Genomic DNA, 16656 nt, shown 5'->3' with positions numbered 1-16656 from the left:
AATCTGGGTTGTGGCCTTTGAAGATCAGAGCTTCTTCAAGTATTAGTGTGATTGGTTCTATGGCACTTGACTAGGATCCTAGACTTGACATGCTCTTCCCCAAACATTTTATTCATCGACTTTAATACTTTTTTGTACTCCGTAGAAGCGCATAGAATGGATTGTTAGTTCGAGGAGTGTGGAGAAACAATGGCGTGACTAGGCCCTTGTCCGCTTGGCGGGACGTTATCTCACCGTGTCAAACAGTTAGAAATTGACAATCGCGACCTGGGAGCCCCATCCCAAACCATCAGGAACCCGGCATGTCGAAGCGAAAACTATTGCAAGGGATATATGCGAGGAGCCGAGCTGAGAGGCCGAAGCTGTCACTGAAGGTAGTGGCCTCGTGTTACGTACCTACCAGACTGTGTGCGACGAACGAGAGTAATCCATGCATGCCCCAGATTGTCGGGCCTGCCTGCCCCACTCTTTTCCGTCCTGATTCAGCAGGAGCTCTGCGAGCCCACTCCTCCAGTTTTCTACCTCCTGTTGGCGTGGCCACAACCTCCTCTTCCTCTCCCCAAGGCTCAAGCTTCCTCCGTCATCAACCGCGATCATGGCCGAATTCTTCAGAAATGCCTTTGGCGGCGCCAAATCTGAGGCGCCTGCCGCTGCCGCAAGCGCCGACTCGGGTGAGTTTTCCCCTCTTCTTGCCGATCCCGCGCGTTGTCGTCGTCGCCGTCGTCGTGTGGTGTGGTGTCGATGCGACGCGCGAAAATGCCCATCCGATAGCATCATGGGAATCGAGACTGACGCACAAATCCCACAGATTTCGCAGACTTCGCTGAAGCTGCCAGTCCCATCCCCGTACCCGAACCCGCCGATGCCACCATCGCCGCCGCCATTCCCGCCGCCACGGCCCCTCCCTTCACCAAGTGGTACAACATCCATGAGCGTCACTCCCTCTCCGAGTTCAAGACCGAGGGAATCATCATGGTGATGGCGTCCATCGTCTTCTTTTTCCACATCCTTGGCGCCCGCTCCAATCGCTCCAAGGCCAAGTCTTGGATCCGCGCCAATGCCTCTGCCCTCAAGAGCGAGTTTGCCCTCGTCGGCTTCGGTGGTGTTGCCACCATGGACAGCGATATCAAGCCCGACAACCTCATCAAGGAGAAGTCGCTCTTCGAGTTTGCCACCTACGCCACCGGTCGACAGAACACCGCCTTCATGGATGTTAAGCTCACCTTGACCAAGAAGTTCAACCCCATTGTCAACATTTTCGAGGCCGGTCTCGGTTACTTCATGGAGAGCTTCCCTGTCCCCCAGGATGTTATGGAGGCCATTGCCTACCCCTTCGATGGCAAGGAGAACCTGACCGTCCCCGGTATCCCCGGCTCCGCCGAGGTGCGCGCCAAGGACCCCAAGAGCAACTACGACGGCTTTGTCTGGGCTATTGTCAACAAGGACAACATGCAGCAGGCCCGCGAGGAGCGATACGACCTGTCCCTCACCTTCACCAAGGACAACTCTAAGCTCCCTGTCTGGACAACCGTAATGAGCGAGAGCGCTGAGATTACCGAGGCCCTTCTCACCCCTGAGCTGGCCGATGCCGTCAAGTCTGCTGGTGATCTGCTTGAGTACCTCATCATCTCGGACCAGCCCATTGACAAGCCCGCAACCATTGAGGAGACCACCCCTCGCAAGCGTCTCTTCCTCAAGTACCGTCTACCCTCCGGCAGTGACTACGATGCTCTCCTGCCCCTCTTCACATACTTCCTGCAACTCCCCGACGTCCTCGTCAAGGCCGCCCACTTCCGCCCCGAGGTTCTCAAGAAGGTCCGCAACACCCGTGAGGGTATGATTTCCGAAATCAAGAAGGCCTCCGAGGATGAGCGCAACGAGGAGCGCCTCCTTGAGAAGGAGAAGGCCCGAAAGGCTAAGCGCGATGCCGAGCTTAAGGGTCTCGACGCCAAGGCCCAGAAGAAGTATCTCGACAAGGAGAGGGAGAAGGAGATGCGCAAGTCGCAGAAGAAGTCGACTATGCGCGGTTGAAATTGCCCGCTAACTCGTGTCGTGTCTGCGTCAGGTTGGGTCTTGTAAAAAGATTTGAAAACCACTGTATTACTAGTATACGGCCCGCTTGTGGTAATCTGGGTGTCTATGTGCAATCTCCGCGGCTGTCATCTAAAACAAAAAAGGGCATATATGTTGCCTAGTTATTTAGTAATTTTTCAATCTGATTACAACTACATCCATCCGAACCTGATACGAAGGAATAGTATAAAAACCTGCATGAGTTACAATGAACAGAGGGAACCAATTGGTGTAAACTTTCACAGTCCATTTGCTGCGATGAGATATTGAATTTGACATTACGAACAAAGCACTTAGCCTACCTATGACTTTATGGTCTTTTTTTTGGGTTTGTTTGACCAGCCAACCCACCGTCCATGTTTTCCTCCCGCATATCCAAAAAAAAAGAGCCCCTCCACCTTTGTCAAGACGACCCGACAATATCAATGACCAAGAACACCACTCCCTAAAAATAATAAACGTACATACGGTTTCAAGTTGCGGTTACGCATCCTACACCTCGAAGTGTATCTTACAGGTTATTCCTCAGAAATACCTGTCTATCCGTGCCAGCCGCCCAGGCGCCCGATATTGGAGCACAATTGGACCTGGAACCCACCACTCTCCAGCCTTCAAGACGGGGCGAGTGATGGGCTCGACCGATTTATGCTCACCAGCTACGGCTGTAGCATTCGATGCCCTCAAGCCACACGAGGTGTGTATCACCGACTGACCAATGTCGACCATGGAGGCGGTGAGCGAGAGACCTGACCTGACGGAGTCTTCGGAATGGTGGACCTGGAAGGATCGCCGACTTATGGCATCCCTAGCCATAGATAACACACTGTATGGCTCCCTGGCGGGCCATTTATCTTCCCCGTTGCTGTTCGACATGGACTGCCGACTCAATGGGGTCGAGTGTGAATCCGTTCAAGGTCCCATCCACATACCTCCGTTTCCAGTGCCGGCCATGCTTTCAGGGCTCGGTCCGAAGCCGTACCCGAATAGTGTAGAGAACTCGTCCATAACCTGCGGAACTGACGGGAAGTTCGCATCCATCCCGATGAAAGGGCTTGCGGCATGCATGGCGGGTATGCCCGGCCTCGTTGCGTTTCCGTTTCCGTTTCCGCGCCAGAATGCCGAGGGGTTAGGAGGCAGAGGCAGCGATGCTTCGGGAGACTCCTCCTGCCTTATCTCCTGGGTTGGTACATCGTTCTTCCAGAGAAGCTCCCACTTCTTGAACCGCGAGTATTCCGACTCGCGACCGGAAGGGTCGGCAGTGGCGTCGAGCCGCGAGATGGCACGCTCAAACACCTCGATTAAGGAAGCCTCGGAACGAGCCGATTCGCCGCCAGCCGACATCTCCTTAATCATAGATATACCATTCCGCAGACCCTCGCGGAGCCTGTCCGTCTTTTTCTGAAGGCACTGGGTAATGATGACGAGAAGGGCCGCGCGGCAGGAGCTGAACTCGGTATACGACGCCCGTGCGAGGCCGATGGTATTCTGGAGCAGGTGGCACGTGTCGATGATGGTCAACGCTGCTTCGACACAGTCGGCGACTAGGATGGCACGGGGGTTCGACTTGTGAGGGGTCGCGGGTCGTTGGTTGTTCGAGTCGGTTGGGGAGCTCGAGGTGCTCGCATTGCCCTTGATGGCTTCACGAGGGAAGATGAACGGTCGGCCCGCGTACATGCGCAGGAGGCAGTATTCCAGCTTCAGATGCATATCCGCCCGCGATATGGGGGCTTGGAGATTGACCTCCTTGCGGAATGCTGTCTCTGGGAGACTGTCCCACCACTTACGGAGCTCTTCCTTCATCTCGATGACTCGGCCGAGGCCTTCGGTTATCTCATGCTTCTGGGACGTCCTGAGCACCGATCTAAGGGGAAATAATTAGCACATGGCCATCCAGGGGAATCAACTCGTTGTGACTAGGCACCCTTACATTTCGTGTGCGATATTTCCAAGGGCCTGATTCAGCCGCAGCGTTGCGAGCATGTGCGCTACATTCGTGGGGTTAGATGGCATGATGTCAGGCCGATCAACAGGCATCTCCGCATCCACATCCTTGCTCAGAATGGAAGTTGGTCGGCCGTGGTATATCCCGACTCGCCTGTCAACACGTTAGTCTCCTGATATGAAATTGGCAAACAGCTCGAGCGTACTTTTCGGTCGTGTAGGCTGTCCACCACACGCGATTCCTCGTCTCACGGATGAAAGGATCCAGCCCTTCGGCGGGGTATCGCCTGTGCAGACCATTTTGGATGGCGAGCTTCACTGCCAGGTTAAGATAGATGTACGACAGCCCCGAGGCGTCTAGCGGCAGGGTGTAGATGCCGATGAGAAGAATGGCCTGGACACTTTCGAGTGAGGCGACAGTGATGACATCGGGGACCAGCTTGCAAGCCTGCTGGTAGAACATGACCCCGATGGTGTCCTCCGAAAACGGACTGGTGTCCATGCCACCCTTGCTCGGGTCGCCGCCCCTCTCTGGGCGTGAGTCGAGATAGGCGTATTGAGTACCGATGGCAAAGACGATCCAGATCAGGCACACAGTACCAACCTCTCTTCGAGAGAGAGCGGCGGGATTCTGGTAGACAAGATCGAGCTGTTCGGCAAGCCAACCCCTTTCGACATAAAAGTAATTAGTCTCGGCGTGCTTATAAAACGCCTGGACCAAGAACTCGGCCACATATCGAGGTGGCAAAGCAGAAAGCGAGGATAGTGTGTTTGCGGACTGGAGCTCCTCGGCTCGGTAGTACTCCTTGAAGCTGAGAGACCCCGTGCCATCCTAAACAGCCATGAGATTAGACAAGCCCACGAGCATGGTATTGTGGATTGGATACAACATACAAGCCGAGCACCGTCTGGCACACACTGTTCAATCCACTGCTTGATTCGCATTGAAAAATTCCAATGCGAAAACTCACCAGAGTAGTCTGTGACAAGTGTTAATGAGTGCACTTGAGGATGACCGCGGTGCGATTGGTGATGGGTTCTTACGAGTGGTATTGTTGTCGAGCGGTTGAACAGTAAAGTTCTCATCGTCAACACCAAGATAATCTGAACCTGGCGATGCTACTACCTGGTTCTGTCGGTGACTCCTGGGGGCATCAGGGTTCTTGTCTACCGATTCCGCCATTGCCTTGAGAGTCTCCGAGTCAAAGGAAATGTTGCCAGCGTAGTGAGTGATGATCTTCTCCATGTAGGCGACGCGCTGGAGGAGCTCGGTGCTGCTGGCGCCAGTGCGATTTCTGGAGAGGGCGAAACAGAGCTATGGTCAGCAACGAAGTACAACGGCCAGCTTCGACACGAGAGATGAGTCGCAGGAGCTTACCTAGCAGCGCCATCACCAGCGCCATCACCGTCCCTGGCCGTTGGGCCTAGGAACTCACATTGGCGATGCAGACGGGTGCATCGCCGGCAGGGCACGCCACCATCACACTTCTCCTTCTGGCGTCGGCAGCCGTCGCAACTGTCAGGCGAGAGAGAGTCAGCATAGAGATTAAAGCAAGTGACTGGACAAAGGGATTGCGGGCATAGAGTGAGGTGAAGTGGGCGGGGAGTGAGTGCCAGTGACGGCATGTGACGCAGACGAGGCTGAGGCCAACGGATGAGATGTCAGGGTCTCAGAGGCCATAGCAACCAGCTGGAGGGCGGTGGCGAGGAAATAGCGATTAGGAGCAGAAGACTTACGCTCGAAGAGCTCGTTTGCGCTCTCTCTCGGCCTCGCGACGCTGCCTGTGCTTCTGCAAGCTCTGTTGGTTATCCATTCATTCAGGAGCGCGCGCGCGGCGCGGGGCCGATTGCGGCGGGCGGACGGATGGGCTCCTGGGACGCTCTTTCGGCGCGGAGGCCGGAGATCCCAGCGACGAGGGCAGAGGAGCGCGGGTTGGGTACGGCACGACGGGGGCGGCTGGTGGAGAGGCGGGACGGAGGTTGAGAACGGACGTCGATGTTGAAGGGATCACGGGTTTTGCGGCTCAGGGCTGGATCGAGGTTCGAGGGACGAAAAGCTCCATCCGGGACCCGGCGCGGCAGCAGCAGCAAGGTCGTGCGGGTGGGTAGGGGCTAATAATGGAGCCTGGACGGAGGGCCGCTAAAAAGCTGGTTTGCTAGGGGAGTGGTGGGTGCTGGAAGCTGGGATGGGCGCTGACGGGTGTTGTGAGAGCCGGTGAGCGAGTCAATGAGTGAGAGTGACTGCGTGAGTGACTGCGTGAGTGAGTGAGCGAGCTCCTGGTACCGTGCTACTGAAGGCAAGCAAGGCAGGGAGGCAGGTACACGATGTAGGTAAGGTGCAGCGGCGCGCAGGCAAGGTAAAGTACTGGATCGAGCAAGGTTGGCCTTCGGGGGAGACAAGGCAAGGAGGACAAGGAAGGCAAGGACGGCAAAAGGTAACGTCGTGGCCTGCTGGTGCGTCTTGTCACTCTTGTCAGAGACAGGTTCGCTTTACACTGCTGGGGCGGGCTGGCCTGGGTCTAGGTCTAGGTCCAGGTCTGGGGCGGCGCTCTTCTTCCTCTTGGCTGTGGCCGCGAGATAAGTAAGACGCGGGGATCGCGGCTAGTGCCATTTTTAGTGCCATTGGCGGAGTCGTTGCGCGCAAGTCACTCAGTGACTGGTCAGATTAGCCCGCTTCGGCTCCGCTGATGGGAGGATGGGAGGAGAGTCCACTGTCCCAATTGAACCAGAATGCGACCAGCAGCCGTTGGCGGTCGTCAGTCGTCCATTGCTAATACAGGCCGGGTACCTCCAATGTCGCTGTGTACTGTCTACACCACGTAGGCTGGCAGAATCGGGGCAATGAATGACAAGTGTGCTGATACGTACATAGCACGCCGCCCACCGACAGCCCCACGATCAGGAGCAGAGCGCCCGCCGCGCGCGCAAGGTACAGAATGAAAACACCTATCGAGGCAGGCTGGACGCTAGGCTATCTACGGGTCTGCTGCAGAGGATGCAGAGGATGCAATGGTGGGACGGACGTGCAGGCAACGGCATCAACAGAAGCAATTCCAGCAACAGGCCCAAGATCCAACACATACAAGGCTTGATGGCCGCGCCTGTCGTACATACGCCGTCGTCTCGGCCGTCTTCGGTCGCCGGGGGGGTGGTTGCTATACAGATTTGCTATTTGCTGCAAAGCCGTGGACCAAAGGTGCAGATGCAAGGTGGCGCAATAGCGCACGGTGGTCGGCCACAAACGCTGGTTGGTGCGGGCGAAGCCCATTGGTGCAGCGTGCGACACATTGCTTTTTGGGATTGGGGGACGGTTTTGGGATGGATGGACCTTGGGGCAGAAGCACAGCTGCACGGCGAGGGTCGGGTTGGATGCGAGGAGGTGGGTGTGCGAGTGGACGGGCTGTGAGATGGCGACCTGGACGCCCAAGTTTGGGGGGTTTTGAAGAGCACGCCTGAGTCGAGCAGAGTCGCCATTGCAGGCACGGTACGTGGGAGGCTCGCAGCGACGCGCAATAGCGATAGTGGAGGCGGTTGTGGGATAATGGGCTGTGGGATACTCCGTACTCCGTAATGGGTCGTGGGATATGGGCTGGGAGAAGACATGGGATGGAAGGACGTGGGAGTCTTTTCTCAGTACGGATGCAGCGGGCGGCGTTGGCGGGCGGAGGAGACAGAGGGGCGGAGGGAACGGCGAGTTCTTCCAGGGTCTGTCGAGGCACGTGTGCCAGGGGACCAGGATTCTACTTTATTGGGGCTCTCGGCCTGTAACAAGGCTCGCAAGCTGCGGACGGATCCAACGACGGATCCAGCAACTGGAGAAGGCCTGCAAGCGAGAAAAGCACCGAGAGAGAGAAAAAATCGCAGTAAAAAGCAAACAACGACACTCCTGACAGCCCTGACAGCCCTGACAGCATCTCCCCCGCCTCCATCAGGCCTAGTGCGCCCTTGATCCCCCCTTGCTCGTCGAGCCTCGCACCTTGAAGGCACCCTGGGAGCCCCTCGTTGAGTGCGCCCACGCGCCGTAGCACCTCATCCTCGGGCGGGGCGGAGCGGGGCGGAGCGGGGCCAACCGCCTCGAGGCAACAAACTAACTCACGTTCGAGTCTCATCTCTCACATCCCGCAACACCGCAGCACCGCAACTCGATGCACACTCCCCATGAGTGCAGGGCCGTGGAACTGAGACGCACACACGCACGCGGAGTTGCCAAGCACACGGCAGACCGGGATCTGCTGACCAAGACTCGATACCAAGACAGCGGGCTCGAATACCAACAAATGACACGCCTCCGATCCCCATTCAACCTCTCCACCATGGAACATGAAATTCCAGCCGCACTGACCAACAAGACGAGACACGACACACCTCTGTGACGACTCGCTGATTGGGGATCCGCGAGTGGAGCACCGCTTGAGCTAGGACGTGACTTGGCTTAGGGTTGGGGGGTGATCTACCGAACTAGCAACTTTTAACGTCCAAGGCATTGATTCAATTGACTATGCCGTGGCTGTACTACCGTATATCCAGGGTTCAACGTAGTTGGTGGCTCTGTTGGAGACGACATCACATGGATCTACGCTTCGCCTCACCCCCGGGATCTGGCGAATGTGTGCTTTTTGCGGGGTTGGCTGATGTTGGTTGATGCTGGTCAGTTGGTCAGTTGGTCAGTTGGCCCGCCTTGCTTATCGTCATGTCGCTCAACCATGACGACGCTCCCTCCCGTCAGCATTCGGCATCAAGCATCCAGCATCCAGCATCCAGGCTCCCAAGATCCAATATCTCTCATCCAGTACCTCATCTCGATCACCTCCCTCGCTAACCACCCCGGCAGCAGCCGCTAGGATGCGAGATGGTTTCCGATCTCCAGCATCCCGTCGCCGCCAGTGCACTACGACCCCTCGGCCAAGATATCCCATAGACACACCCTCGCCAAGCGGTTGATGCGGGTAAACTGTCTCCGACAGTCTGCGTATTTCGCCTGCCTGCACGCCTGTCAAGCTATACCAAGCTGACGGACTTTGGCTGCCGCTCCCGGCACCACGCCCCCCAGGCAGGTCGTGCTTCGGGAGACCATGTTGAGATTGGGTACATGCAGGAGGGGGCACGATCCAACCCAAGAACGGTGTTCAATGAGAGAGAATCCTGGCCTGGGGTTGTATAAGCCGAGACAACCCTTGCGCTTATCAAATATCATACTCTCCCATGTCCCCTATTGAGAACCTTAGATAGCAAGGGAGAAACTGACAGAACTCAGCGGATGACAGAGTTCCAGACTCGTCCTCGGAATTGAGGAAGCCGCCCATTCGAGGAAAGTCGACGAGCCCATCCCGTCTCGTCTCGTCAGCCGTCACCGTACATGATGCCTTCCAAAAGCAAGCCCTTGGCGTTGTCGACGCGCAACCACAATCCGAAACCTGTCGAGTGACAACTATTTGCGCTTGGCCTTTCCCAATGGTCTTGCCCCAATGTCTTCTCCCAATGGTCCGCATAACCGCTTTCGTACTCAAGTGGCTGCTCGACCTGCATGGCCCAACCTCCTTTCCCCTCATTGTTGTCCCGTCCCAAGCCCCAGACACACACACACACACACACACACACACACTCAGCGCAAACATGCCCCTGCCCATGCCCCCAGCGCCACCACCGCCCAAGCCTACCTCTGCCATATTCCCTCAGGTTCTACCACCGTTCTTAGCTTCGCCTGGGAAGGTTTGGTCGGGAGACGCAGGTTCACGGCGTAGGGGGGTAGGTAGAAGGTATTCGCGCTCCTCGGGAAGGGGTGCCGTACAGCGGCCCGGCGCCCCCAATCCTCCGCGTAGCTAGTGTGTCGGCCGAATCCGACGACAGCAAGACCCTTGTGATCGCAGATTCCCGATCCTCCGTGATGCGATGCAGCAGCCGAACAGTCGCGTCCAATCCCTTCGTATGCAAGCCACGCAGAGGGATCCAGATGGCTCGCTGACGTGCCCCGCCCAGACCACACCCAGTCCAGCCAGAGAGCAGATTACCGCTGTCACGCCTCGACCACTGCATGTTGCCGGTCGCAGCCGTTCGTTTCGTTCGTTCGCTTCTGCGATAAGATTAGCACGTGGCAGTCTTCTCCAGGCCCAGTCTTCCGGCAGACAAGGGTTGTCCGACGCAATCCCGAGTGAGCCGCGATGGGACCGGACGTGCACCGGCCTTGGGTTTCCTTTGCCGAGTTGACGTGTTGCGTGTAAGACTGCCACCCACAAGTCACTAACCAGTCACGGCTCCTGGCCATTGCTCAGAGAATGCTTACCAGGAGTGATGAGGTGAATAAAAAATAACTCAAAACGAGCCGATTGACCTTCACCAGAAATCCAGAACCGTGGTAGAACTTCATGTATTCCCATTTCCTGAAAATGTACGCCCGGCGTAGAACTACTTCGTCTTATACGACACTCGTCTGTTCCCATACCCAGGTATTACCGTATCAAATCATCATCACCCTTATTTTCCCACAGTTCTCCTCATAAACAAATGCACGCTAGTTAACATGATGGTATAAACTCCGTCCTGACAGGCCACTTTTTCTTCGAAACCAGTCGCCTAAAGAGCACCGATAACCTTGTCGAGGGCGTTGACGAGGATGGGGATGTGAGCCTCCTCGAAGATGAGCATGGGGCGGAGGCGGACGGTGTGGGTGCCGCAGGTGCCGATGTTGACGCCAATGGCGCGCATGGAGCGGACGAGAGAGGCAGGGTCCTTGGTGTCGAAGGCAATGAAGTGGCTAAGAGAAACAGTCAGTTTTGATACTCTGTGAGTTTAAGCTCGCGAACAACTTACCCCTGGTGCTTTCCTCGGAGGTTCTGGATGTACTCGGGATACTTGGCAGCGAGGGTCTCGAGCTGGTTGTAGAGGAGGCCACCGACGCGGGCAGTCTGCTCAACCAGCTTCTTGTCGAGGATCTCCTTGATGACAGCCTTGCACATGATGACACGGGCAGGGTCGCCGATCCAGCTACGTCCAAGTTAGAATCAAGTGTTGATACGGAGTGAGAAAGGGGAGACGAACGTGTTGAACTGGCGGTAAGCCTTGTCAGGGATGATCTGCTCGTTACCGAAGAAGTAACCGGCAGTCTGGGCCTTCTTGGAGAAGGTGACCATGTCAGGGGGAGAGCTCAGGTTCCAGTGGTCGTGACCCCAGAAAGAACCAGTGGCACCGAAGCCGGTCTGGACCTCGTCGGCAATCAGGGCGACACCGAGTCTCTTGGTGATCTCACGGAGGCCCTGGAAGAAAGCAGGCGAGGCGTGGTTGTCGCCACCCTCGCTCTGGATGGGCTCAACAATGAGACCGGCCACGGGGTGGTGCCACGACTTGATGAGGCGCTCAACCTCCTCGAGGCAACGCTTCTCCTCAGCGGCGTTCTCCTCGGTGTGCTGGGCGAGGGGGTACTTGAGGGCGGGGAAAGGAGCCTGGGGCCAGTCGAAGCTAGGGATATCGAGCTTGTGGACAGCCTTGGAGCGGGTGGTGGAGAGGGAGCCGAAGCCACGGCCGTGGAAGGAGTTCTGGAAGCTCATGATGGCGAGCTCGGGGGAACCGGGCTTGGAGTTGTTGAGGCAAGACTTGGTCTCCTCATCGGTCCACTCGACGCCCTCACCACGCTTGCGGCGGGTGTAAAGCATGAAGGCAGCCTTGTAGGCCAGCTCGTTGGCCTCGGAGCCGGACTGAGCTGTGAAGATGTAGCTGAGGCCCTTGGGAGCGACCTTCATGAGGCCGTCCCGGAGGATGTCAACCCACTGGTCGGAGGGGAAGTTGCCCATGGCGGGGCGGTTGACGAGGGCGGAGGCCATCTCGGGGGACTTGGCAGCCTCGATCAGGGTGGTGTTGTTGTAACCAACGGGGATGGAGGCAATCTGGGCGTAGCTGGAGAAGGGTCATGTTAGCATGGTTAAGGATGGATGGGTTGGTGGGTAAATTTAGACATACACATCGAGGTACTTGTTGCCATCGACATCGACAATGTAGTTGCCATTGCTCTTGTTGTAGTCCACAACGAAGTGGACGGCACGAGCATCGAAGATGGCATCAAGTCGCTTGGTGCTGGCCCGGGAGACGGGGCCAGGGATCTCGGTGGTAACGGGGGTCTCGACGAAGGAAGGCATCGTGAAGGGCGTGTATGAGTTGACTCTTCGGATGACTCTTGAGGAATGAAGATGAGAGATGGCTTGGACTGGAGATGGAAAAGAAGAAGCTGGGGGAGGAGCTATTATAGCAATTGGCCGTGGCTAGGCGCTGGGCCGAGGGAGAGGGCACGCCGGCCGAAGGAACCCATGCACAGCGGCCATTGATCTGCGAGCGTGGAGCTGAGCGGAGTTGAGCTAGAGCGACGTTCAACAAGAGAGAGAGGAGCGACGGGCAGCTCAGGCATCGGGCATTGCGGCTCGTGGGACGGCCGTGGGACCGGAGTCGAGGCAACCGGGACGAAGCCGGAGGCTCACGAGACCACGGCGCCGCCACATTTAGGGTGTAGCACTGGGCAGGAAGGCAGGTACCTCTAGTGTGTACTACCTACCTTACGTAGCAGCACGGGGGAGGTGGAGGTGGAGGTGGAGGCGGAGGAGGTGCAAGAACAACCTGGAAAGGCAAGGACAGCCAACCTCGAAAAGGCAAGGGCGACGGCCAAGGAATGGCAGTTTGCAAGTTGCTGCCCGTGTTTGGGGTAGGCACGGTACTTGGACCAGGGACCCGCGTTGGTCAATCTTCCTTCCCTGTTGCGCATTGGCACGAACGACGCATTTGCCGATGCACGGCGGATGTCCATGTCCCCCAAAAGCCAAAGCGCCTTGTGCAACGACAGTGAGCTGGATGTAACTTGGGCGCTTGATCTTGGCTCTTGCTAACCCGCAACAACATACCATAGCAGCTCAACAACATGGCAAAGGAAAGGAAGGCAGAAAACAGGGCAATGTCCGTGACGATTATTACGGAGCACAGCGCCACTGCCAGGGCCGCCCGGCCACTGAACCAGCCAGCTGCCAGCGATCGCTGTCTCTGATCCTCGAACCACCGACCACCCGCAACAGGACAGCTGGTCGAAGCGCCTGGAACCAGCTCCCCCACTGGCTCTTACCGACCGTTCAGTGGCCGTCTAGTGGCCGTTCAGTGGCCCGGTCCCCTGGCTTCGTTGCCCCCGTGTGACATGCCGAACCTTTTTTTTTTTCTCCTTCTCCAGGGCTCCTCAATGGAAACCAGCCCCCCCCCCCACTGTAACTACAGTGCATCGTACACCTTGGAACTGCTCCCCACTCTCGACACTAGACGCCACCTCCGTACACGCCCTCACCACACCCCATTGCGAATTAATCATGGCCGTTGCCGGTCCGGGACAGGCCCAGACCGGCCGGCTTCAACGGCGGCATCGTGCTCCTCCAAGCAAAACGCATTTGCGATCGTCGTCGTGATGGGTGGGGAGCTTGTCGATGCTGACGATGCCGCGTCTGCCCAAAGAGCCAAACCGCCAGCCGGGAGCGTTGCCGTGTCTTCGGTCAAACTCCTGACCTAGCTCGGAGGTATAAGGCATCATGGCCGCTGGGCATAGATAGGGATACCGGAAGGGCCGAAGAGAATCTTGTTTGTAGAGGACAGAGGGAGAGAAAAAAAAGATATCCATCCTCTTGATCCTGATCTTGATCTCTCCATCTGAATCTCCATCTTGATCTTCACCTTCATCTTGACCTCTGAGCCGGGCCTCACTTACACCGAGTCTCTGCACCAATCTTTCCCCTGTCCTACCATCTCCACCACGCCACCATCATGATCATGGTCGTCCCAAACACAACCACCTCCTCCAAGGTGCGTTGCCGCCCTTGTATGCTGCAGCTCGACGACCCTTCGCTACTGAAGGAGGCCTGCTACGTCAACGGCCAATGGGTTGCTGCAAAGTCCGGCAAGGTCTTCAGCGTCGAGAGTGAGTTGCAACCAACCCATCCCGTGGGAGCAGCAATAGCTACAGCCTACACCCCCCTGACCCTGACCCTCAACAATTATTTGACCTTTGCTTTCCCCCCCGTTGGGCCGTTACTCGCACCAACAGCAATGAGCAAATCCGCTGACCTGTGCATCGCGCTGCTGCAGACCCGGCGACCCAGGAAGAAGTGGCCCAGTGTCCCGAGTTCGACGCCCAGGATACCGAGGCCGCTATCGAAGCTGCCGCCGTCGCTTTTGCCTCGTACCGCAAGACCCCGGCTCGCCAGAGGGCCCGCCTGCTCCGCCGCTGGTATGATCTCATGATCGAGAACGCCGACGACCTGGCGCGTCTCATCACCCTCGAGAACGGCAAGCCGCTGGCCGAGGCCAAGGGCGAGGTCACGTATGCCGCCAACTTCTTTGAGTGGTTCTCCGAGGAGGCTCCTCGCATCTACGGCGAGACCATTGAGGCCAGCAACCCTTCGTGCCGCATCGTCACCCTCAAGCACCCCGTGGGCGTCTGCGGTCTTATCGCACCATGGAACTTCCCGGCCGCCATGATCACTCGCAAGGTCGGCCCTGCGCTCGCCGCTGGCTGCTCCGTTGTTGTTAAAGCTCCCGCTGAGGCGCCCTTTACTGCCCTTGCCATTGCTGAGCTAGCCCATCGAGCCGGTATTCCCGCCGGTGTGGTCAATATTATTACTGCTTTGGATAACACGGCTGAGGTTGGCAAGGTCCTGACCACTCACGCCGCTGTTAAGAAGGTTTCCTTTACCGGCTCTACTGGAGTAGGGAGAATTCTCATGAACCAGTCTTCGTCGACTATTAAGAAGCTGTCTTTCGAGCTGGGCGGGAACGCTCCCTTTATCGTCTTTGAGGACGCAGACCTGGAGGTTGCTGTTCGCGGCCTGATGGCCTGCAAATTCCGAAACTCCGGACAGACGTGCGTCTGCGCCAACCGCATCCTGGTGCACCGCAGCATTTATGACAAGTTCGTCAAGATGGTTCTCGACGTTGTCCAGACCTTTACCGTCGGCAACGGCTTTGTCGAGGGAACTACTCACGGCCCCCTCATCCACGGCCGCGCCGTCGCCAAGGTCGAGGAGCACGTACAAGACGCCGTGGAAAAGGGCGCTCGTGTTCTCCACGGAGGCAAGCGTCTGCCGCATCTCGGCGCCAACTTCTTCGGACTGACTGTCCTCACGGATATGAAGCCTGGTATGAAGATCTGCACCGAGGAGACTTTTGGCCCTGTCGCTGCCTTCTTTGCCTTTGATACCGAGGAGGAGGCTATTGAGATTTCCAACGACACTGATGTCGGTCTCGGAGGGTACTTCTTCAGCAAGGATGTTAGTCGCTGCTGGCGAGTGGCTGAGGCCCTCGATGTCGGCATGGTCGGCGTCAACGTCGGTAAGTTTTCCTCTCAACAATGTGAAGTTGTTTTCACGCAGAATTGACTAACACGTATTTCCAGGCGTTTTGAGCGATCCCGCTGCCCCATTCGGCGGTGTAAAGCAGAGCGGTTTCGGCCGTGAGGGAAGCAAGTACGGCATTGACGAGTTTACTGTGACCAAGATGGTCATGACTGGCATTGACGCATGAGTTTTCTTTGAGTTTTAGACGGATTACGGAGGATCATGGAATACCCAAGAGATGTGCTTAGAGAGCCGAGCGTTGGTTCTATATAATGCGAGATAGATGCGACATGAATAGTAGAACTTGCAAACCCACCAACTCAGCGGCTTCTTCGGCGTGTAAGTGAAACTGTGACCCGTATACGCCACTTAGACGCGGGCACCTATGACTATGCTACGCAACGGAGCGGCAAACCGCGGTAACGCAAGAACGCGACATGGGTGCCGACGAGACACCGCCAAACCCGCGAGGCTCTGAGCTGTGACAGAAGAATCCCTGGCAGAAGCTTCCATGGCCTTGCCTCTTTGGGTCAGAGGGAGTGGGCCATGCCATTGCCACGGCTGCCACCGAGGTGAGAGAGGGAGGGCGTCATTCACCTCGTCAACACCACGGCGAGGATCACGGGACGGCGCAGACAATGTTCAGAATCGTTCGAAATGGCCTCAAGAGCTTGAAGGATTTTGATTTTGTAAATTTTGTTGCAACATGTGCTTGATTCTGATGTGGTGGAAACTAGGATGTTTCGGTTCTACAACTCAACATGTGCAATACAAGACAAAGCTCAGTGTTGCGGTGTCAAATCTACAAACCCAGTTATGAAACCATCGAATTTTATCAATTTTGCGTACTCCCTTGCTCCTGATTCCAGTTTAAAAGCCGGAGCCGCCTGCGTGCCGGTGAGGTTATCACCATCGCTCAAGCCCCGCCACCGGCACCCGGGGCTGGTGTTGTCTTGCTGGGCCCAGGCCATTTTCGTTGCGCGCACGCCTCCCAACGCAGCAAATGGGGGAAAATAAAAACCAGATCGCCGGGTTACACGCCTCCGGTCCCATCAGATCTTGATCGCCGCTCAGCATCAAGCGACGACCTTCAGCACACGCCCTGTCCGTGGTCGTCGTCGATGCGCTTGGGCCGGCTACGGCTCCCAACCGCACCGCGAACCGGTCCGGTTCCGGCCTCACCGAGAAAGGAAGGTCACCAGAGACCGAGTAGCCCCAGAAGCTTAACTAGGTGACACACCAGAACGGCGGGAGAATTGGCTAAAGGAGCGACGATTGCAGGGCAAAGCCACACCCC

General features: G+C 56.9%; 7 protein-coding genes across 7 annotated transcripts; 3 read left to right on the top strand and 4 right to left on the bottom strand.

Moving 5' to 3' along the window:
- Positions 1 to 595: 595 nt before the first annotated feature.
- Positions 596 to 2031, top strand: BGZ61DRAFT_525886 (uncharacterized protein; the record flags this gene model as incomplete). The annotated part of the gene is made up of 2 exons (XM_046252846.1): positions 596 to 671; positions 809 to 2031. 2 exons carry the CDS (start codon positions 596 to 598, stop codon positions 2029 to 2031), a joined length of 1299 nt encoding a protein of 432 aa, XP_046112609.1.
- Positions 2032 to 2982: 951 nt separating this feature from the next.
- BGZ61DRAFT_471220 (fungal-specific transcription factor domain-containing protein) lies at positions 2983 to 5828 on the bottom strand (the record flags this gene model as incomplete). The annotated part of the gene is made up of 7 exons (XM_046248185.1): positions 2983 to 3934; positions 4001 to 4168; positions 4221 to 4846; positions 4909 to 4994; positions 5059 to 5309; positions 5393 to 5530; positions 5752 to 5828. The coding sequence occupies 7 exons, from the start codon at positions 5826 to 5828 to the stop codon at positions 2983 to 2985; spliced, it is 2298 nt and encodes a 765-aa protein (XP_046112608.1).
- A 916-nt stretch (positions 5829 to 6744) lies between these two features.
- On the top strand, positions 6745 to 7663 carry BGZ61DRAFT_544014 (uncharacterized protein; the record flags this gene model as incomplete). Its single annotated transcript, XM_046255259.1, has 2 exons — positions 6745 to 6798; positions 6887 to 7663. 2 exons carry the CDS (start codon positions 6745 to 6747, stop codon positions 7418 to 7420), a joined length of 588 nt encoding a protein of 195 aa, XP_046112607.1. The 3' UTR covers positions 7421 to 7663.
- A 1401-nt stretch (positions 7664 to 9064) lies between these two features.
- Positions 9065 to 9792, bottom strand: BGZ61DRAFT_23156 (uncharacterized protein). The gene has a single exon (XM_046238227.1). The coding sequence runs from the start codon at positions 9678 to 9680 to the stop codon at positions 9198 to 9200; it is 483 nt and encodes a 160-aa protein (XP_046112606.1). The 5' UTR covers positions 9681 to 9792; the 3' UTR covers positions 9065 to 9197.
- Positions 9793 to 9794: 2 nt separating this feature from the next.
- BGZ61DRAFT_23136 (uncharacterized protein) lies at positions 9795 to 10731 on the bottom strand. The gene is made up of 2 exons (XM_046238222.1): positions 10295 to 10731; positions 9795 to 10234 (listed from the first exon to the last, which is right to left on the bottom strand). The coding sequence occupies exons 1-2, from the start codon at positions 10449 to 10451 to the stop codon at positions 9834 to 9836; spliced, it is 558 nt and encodes a 185-aa protein (XP_046112605.1). The 5' UTR covers positions 10452 to 10731; the 3' UTR covers positions 9795 to 9833.
- On the bottom strand, positions 10296 to 12581 carry BGZ61DRAFT_439051 (aminotransferase class-III). Its single transcript, XM_046244316.1, has 4 exons — positions 11965 to 12581; positions 11050 to 11901; positions 10822 to 10995; positions 10296 to 10765 (listed from the first exon to the last, which is right to left on the bottom strand). Exons 1-4 carry the CDS (start codon positions 12138 to 12140, stop codon positions 10585 to 10587), a joined length of 1383 nt encoding a protein of 460 aa, XP_046112604.1. The 5' UTR covers positions 12141 to 12581; the 3' UTR covers positions 10296 to 10584.
- Positions 12582 to 13550: 969 nt separating this feature from the next.
- On the top strand, positions 13551 to 15678 carry BGZ61DRAFT_439048 (Aldehyde/histidinol dehydrogenase). Its single transcript, XM_046244315.1, has 3 exons — positions 13551 to 13945; positions 14113 to 15354; positions 15419 to 15678. The coding sequence occupies exons 1-3, from the start codon at positions 13792 to 13794 to the stop codon at positions 15544 to 15546; spliced, it is 1524 nt and encodes a 507-aa protein (XP_046112603.1). The 5' UTR covers positions 13551 to 13791; the 3' UTR covers positions 15547 to 15678.
- The last annotated feature ends 978 nt before the right edge of the window (positions 15679 to 16656 follow it).

The sequence above is a fragment of the Ilyonectria robusta genome (assembly GCF_021365365.1).
Source record: "Ilyonectria robusta strain PMI_751 chromosome Unknown BGZ61scaffold_1, whole genome shotgun sequence".
Classification (NCBI taxonomy): Eukaryota; Fungi; Ascomycota; class Sordariomycetes; order Hypocreales; family Nectriaceae; genus Ilyonectria; species Ilyonectria robusta.
The sequence above is the reverse complement of the archived record's forward strand: the minus strand, read 5'-3'. Positions and strand labels throughout refer to the sequence as shown.

What these genes read in the sequence shown, in the direction of transcription:
- BGZ61DRAFT_439051 (XM_046244316.1), bottom strand. Translation starts at nt 12,140, where the DNA reads ATGCCTTCCTTCGTCGAGACCCCCGTTACCACCGAGATCCCTGGCCCC. An exon ending in GGCAACAAGTACCTCGATGT is followed by an intron (nt 11,902 to 11,964) that starts GTATGTCTAAAT and finishes ACCCTTCTCCAG; the next exon opens with CTACGCCCAGATTGCCTCCA. An exon ending in CTCCGAGGAAAGCACCAGGG is followed by an intron (nt 10,766 to 10,821) that starts GTAAGTTGTTCG and finishes TGTTTCTCTTAG; the next exon opens with CCACTTCATTGCCTTCGACA.
- BGZ61DRAFT_439048 (XM_046244315.1), top strand. Translation starts at nt 13,792, where the DNA reads ATGATCATGGTCGTCCCAAACACAACCACCTCCTCCAAGGTGCGTTGC. An exon ending in CAAGGTCTTCAGCGTCGAGA is followed by an intron (nt 13,946 to 14,112) that starts GTGAGTTGCAAC and finishes GCGCTGCTGCAG; the next exon opens with ACCCGGCGACCCAGGAAGAA. An exon ending in CATGGTCGGCGTCAACGTCG is followed by an intron (nt 15,355 to 15,418) that starts GTAAGTTTTCCT and finishes ACGTATTTCCAG; the next exon opens with GCGTTTTGAGCGATCCCGCT.
- BGZ61DRAFT_23136 (XM_046238222.1), bottom strand. Translation starts at nt 10,451, where the DNA reads ATGGGAACAGACGAGTGTCGTATAAGACGAAGTAGTTCTACGCCGGGC. An exon ending in TATTCACCTCATCACTCCTG is followed by an intron (nt 10,235 to 10,294) that starts GTAAGCATTCTC and finishes TGTGGGTGGCAG; the next exon opens with TCTTACACGCAACACGTCAA.
- BGZ61DRAFT_23156 (XM_046238227.1), bottom strand. Translation starts at nt 9,680, where the DNA reads ATGGCAGAGGTAGGCTTGGGCGGTGGTGGCGCTGGGGGCATGGGCAGG.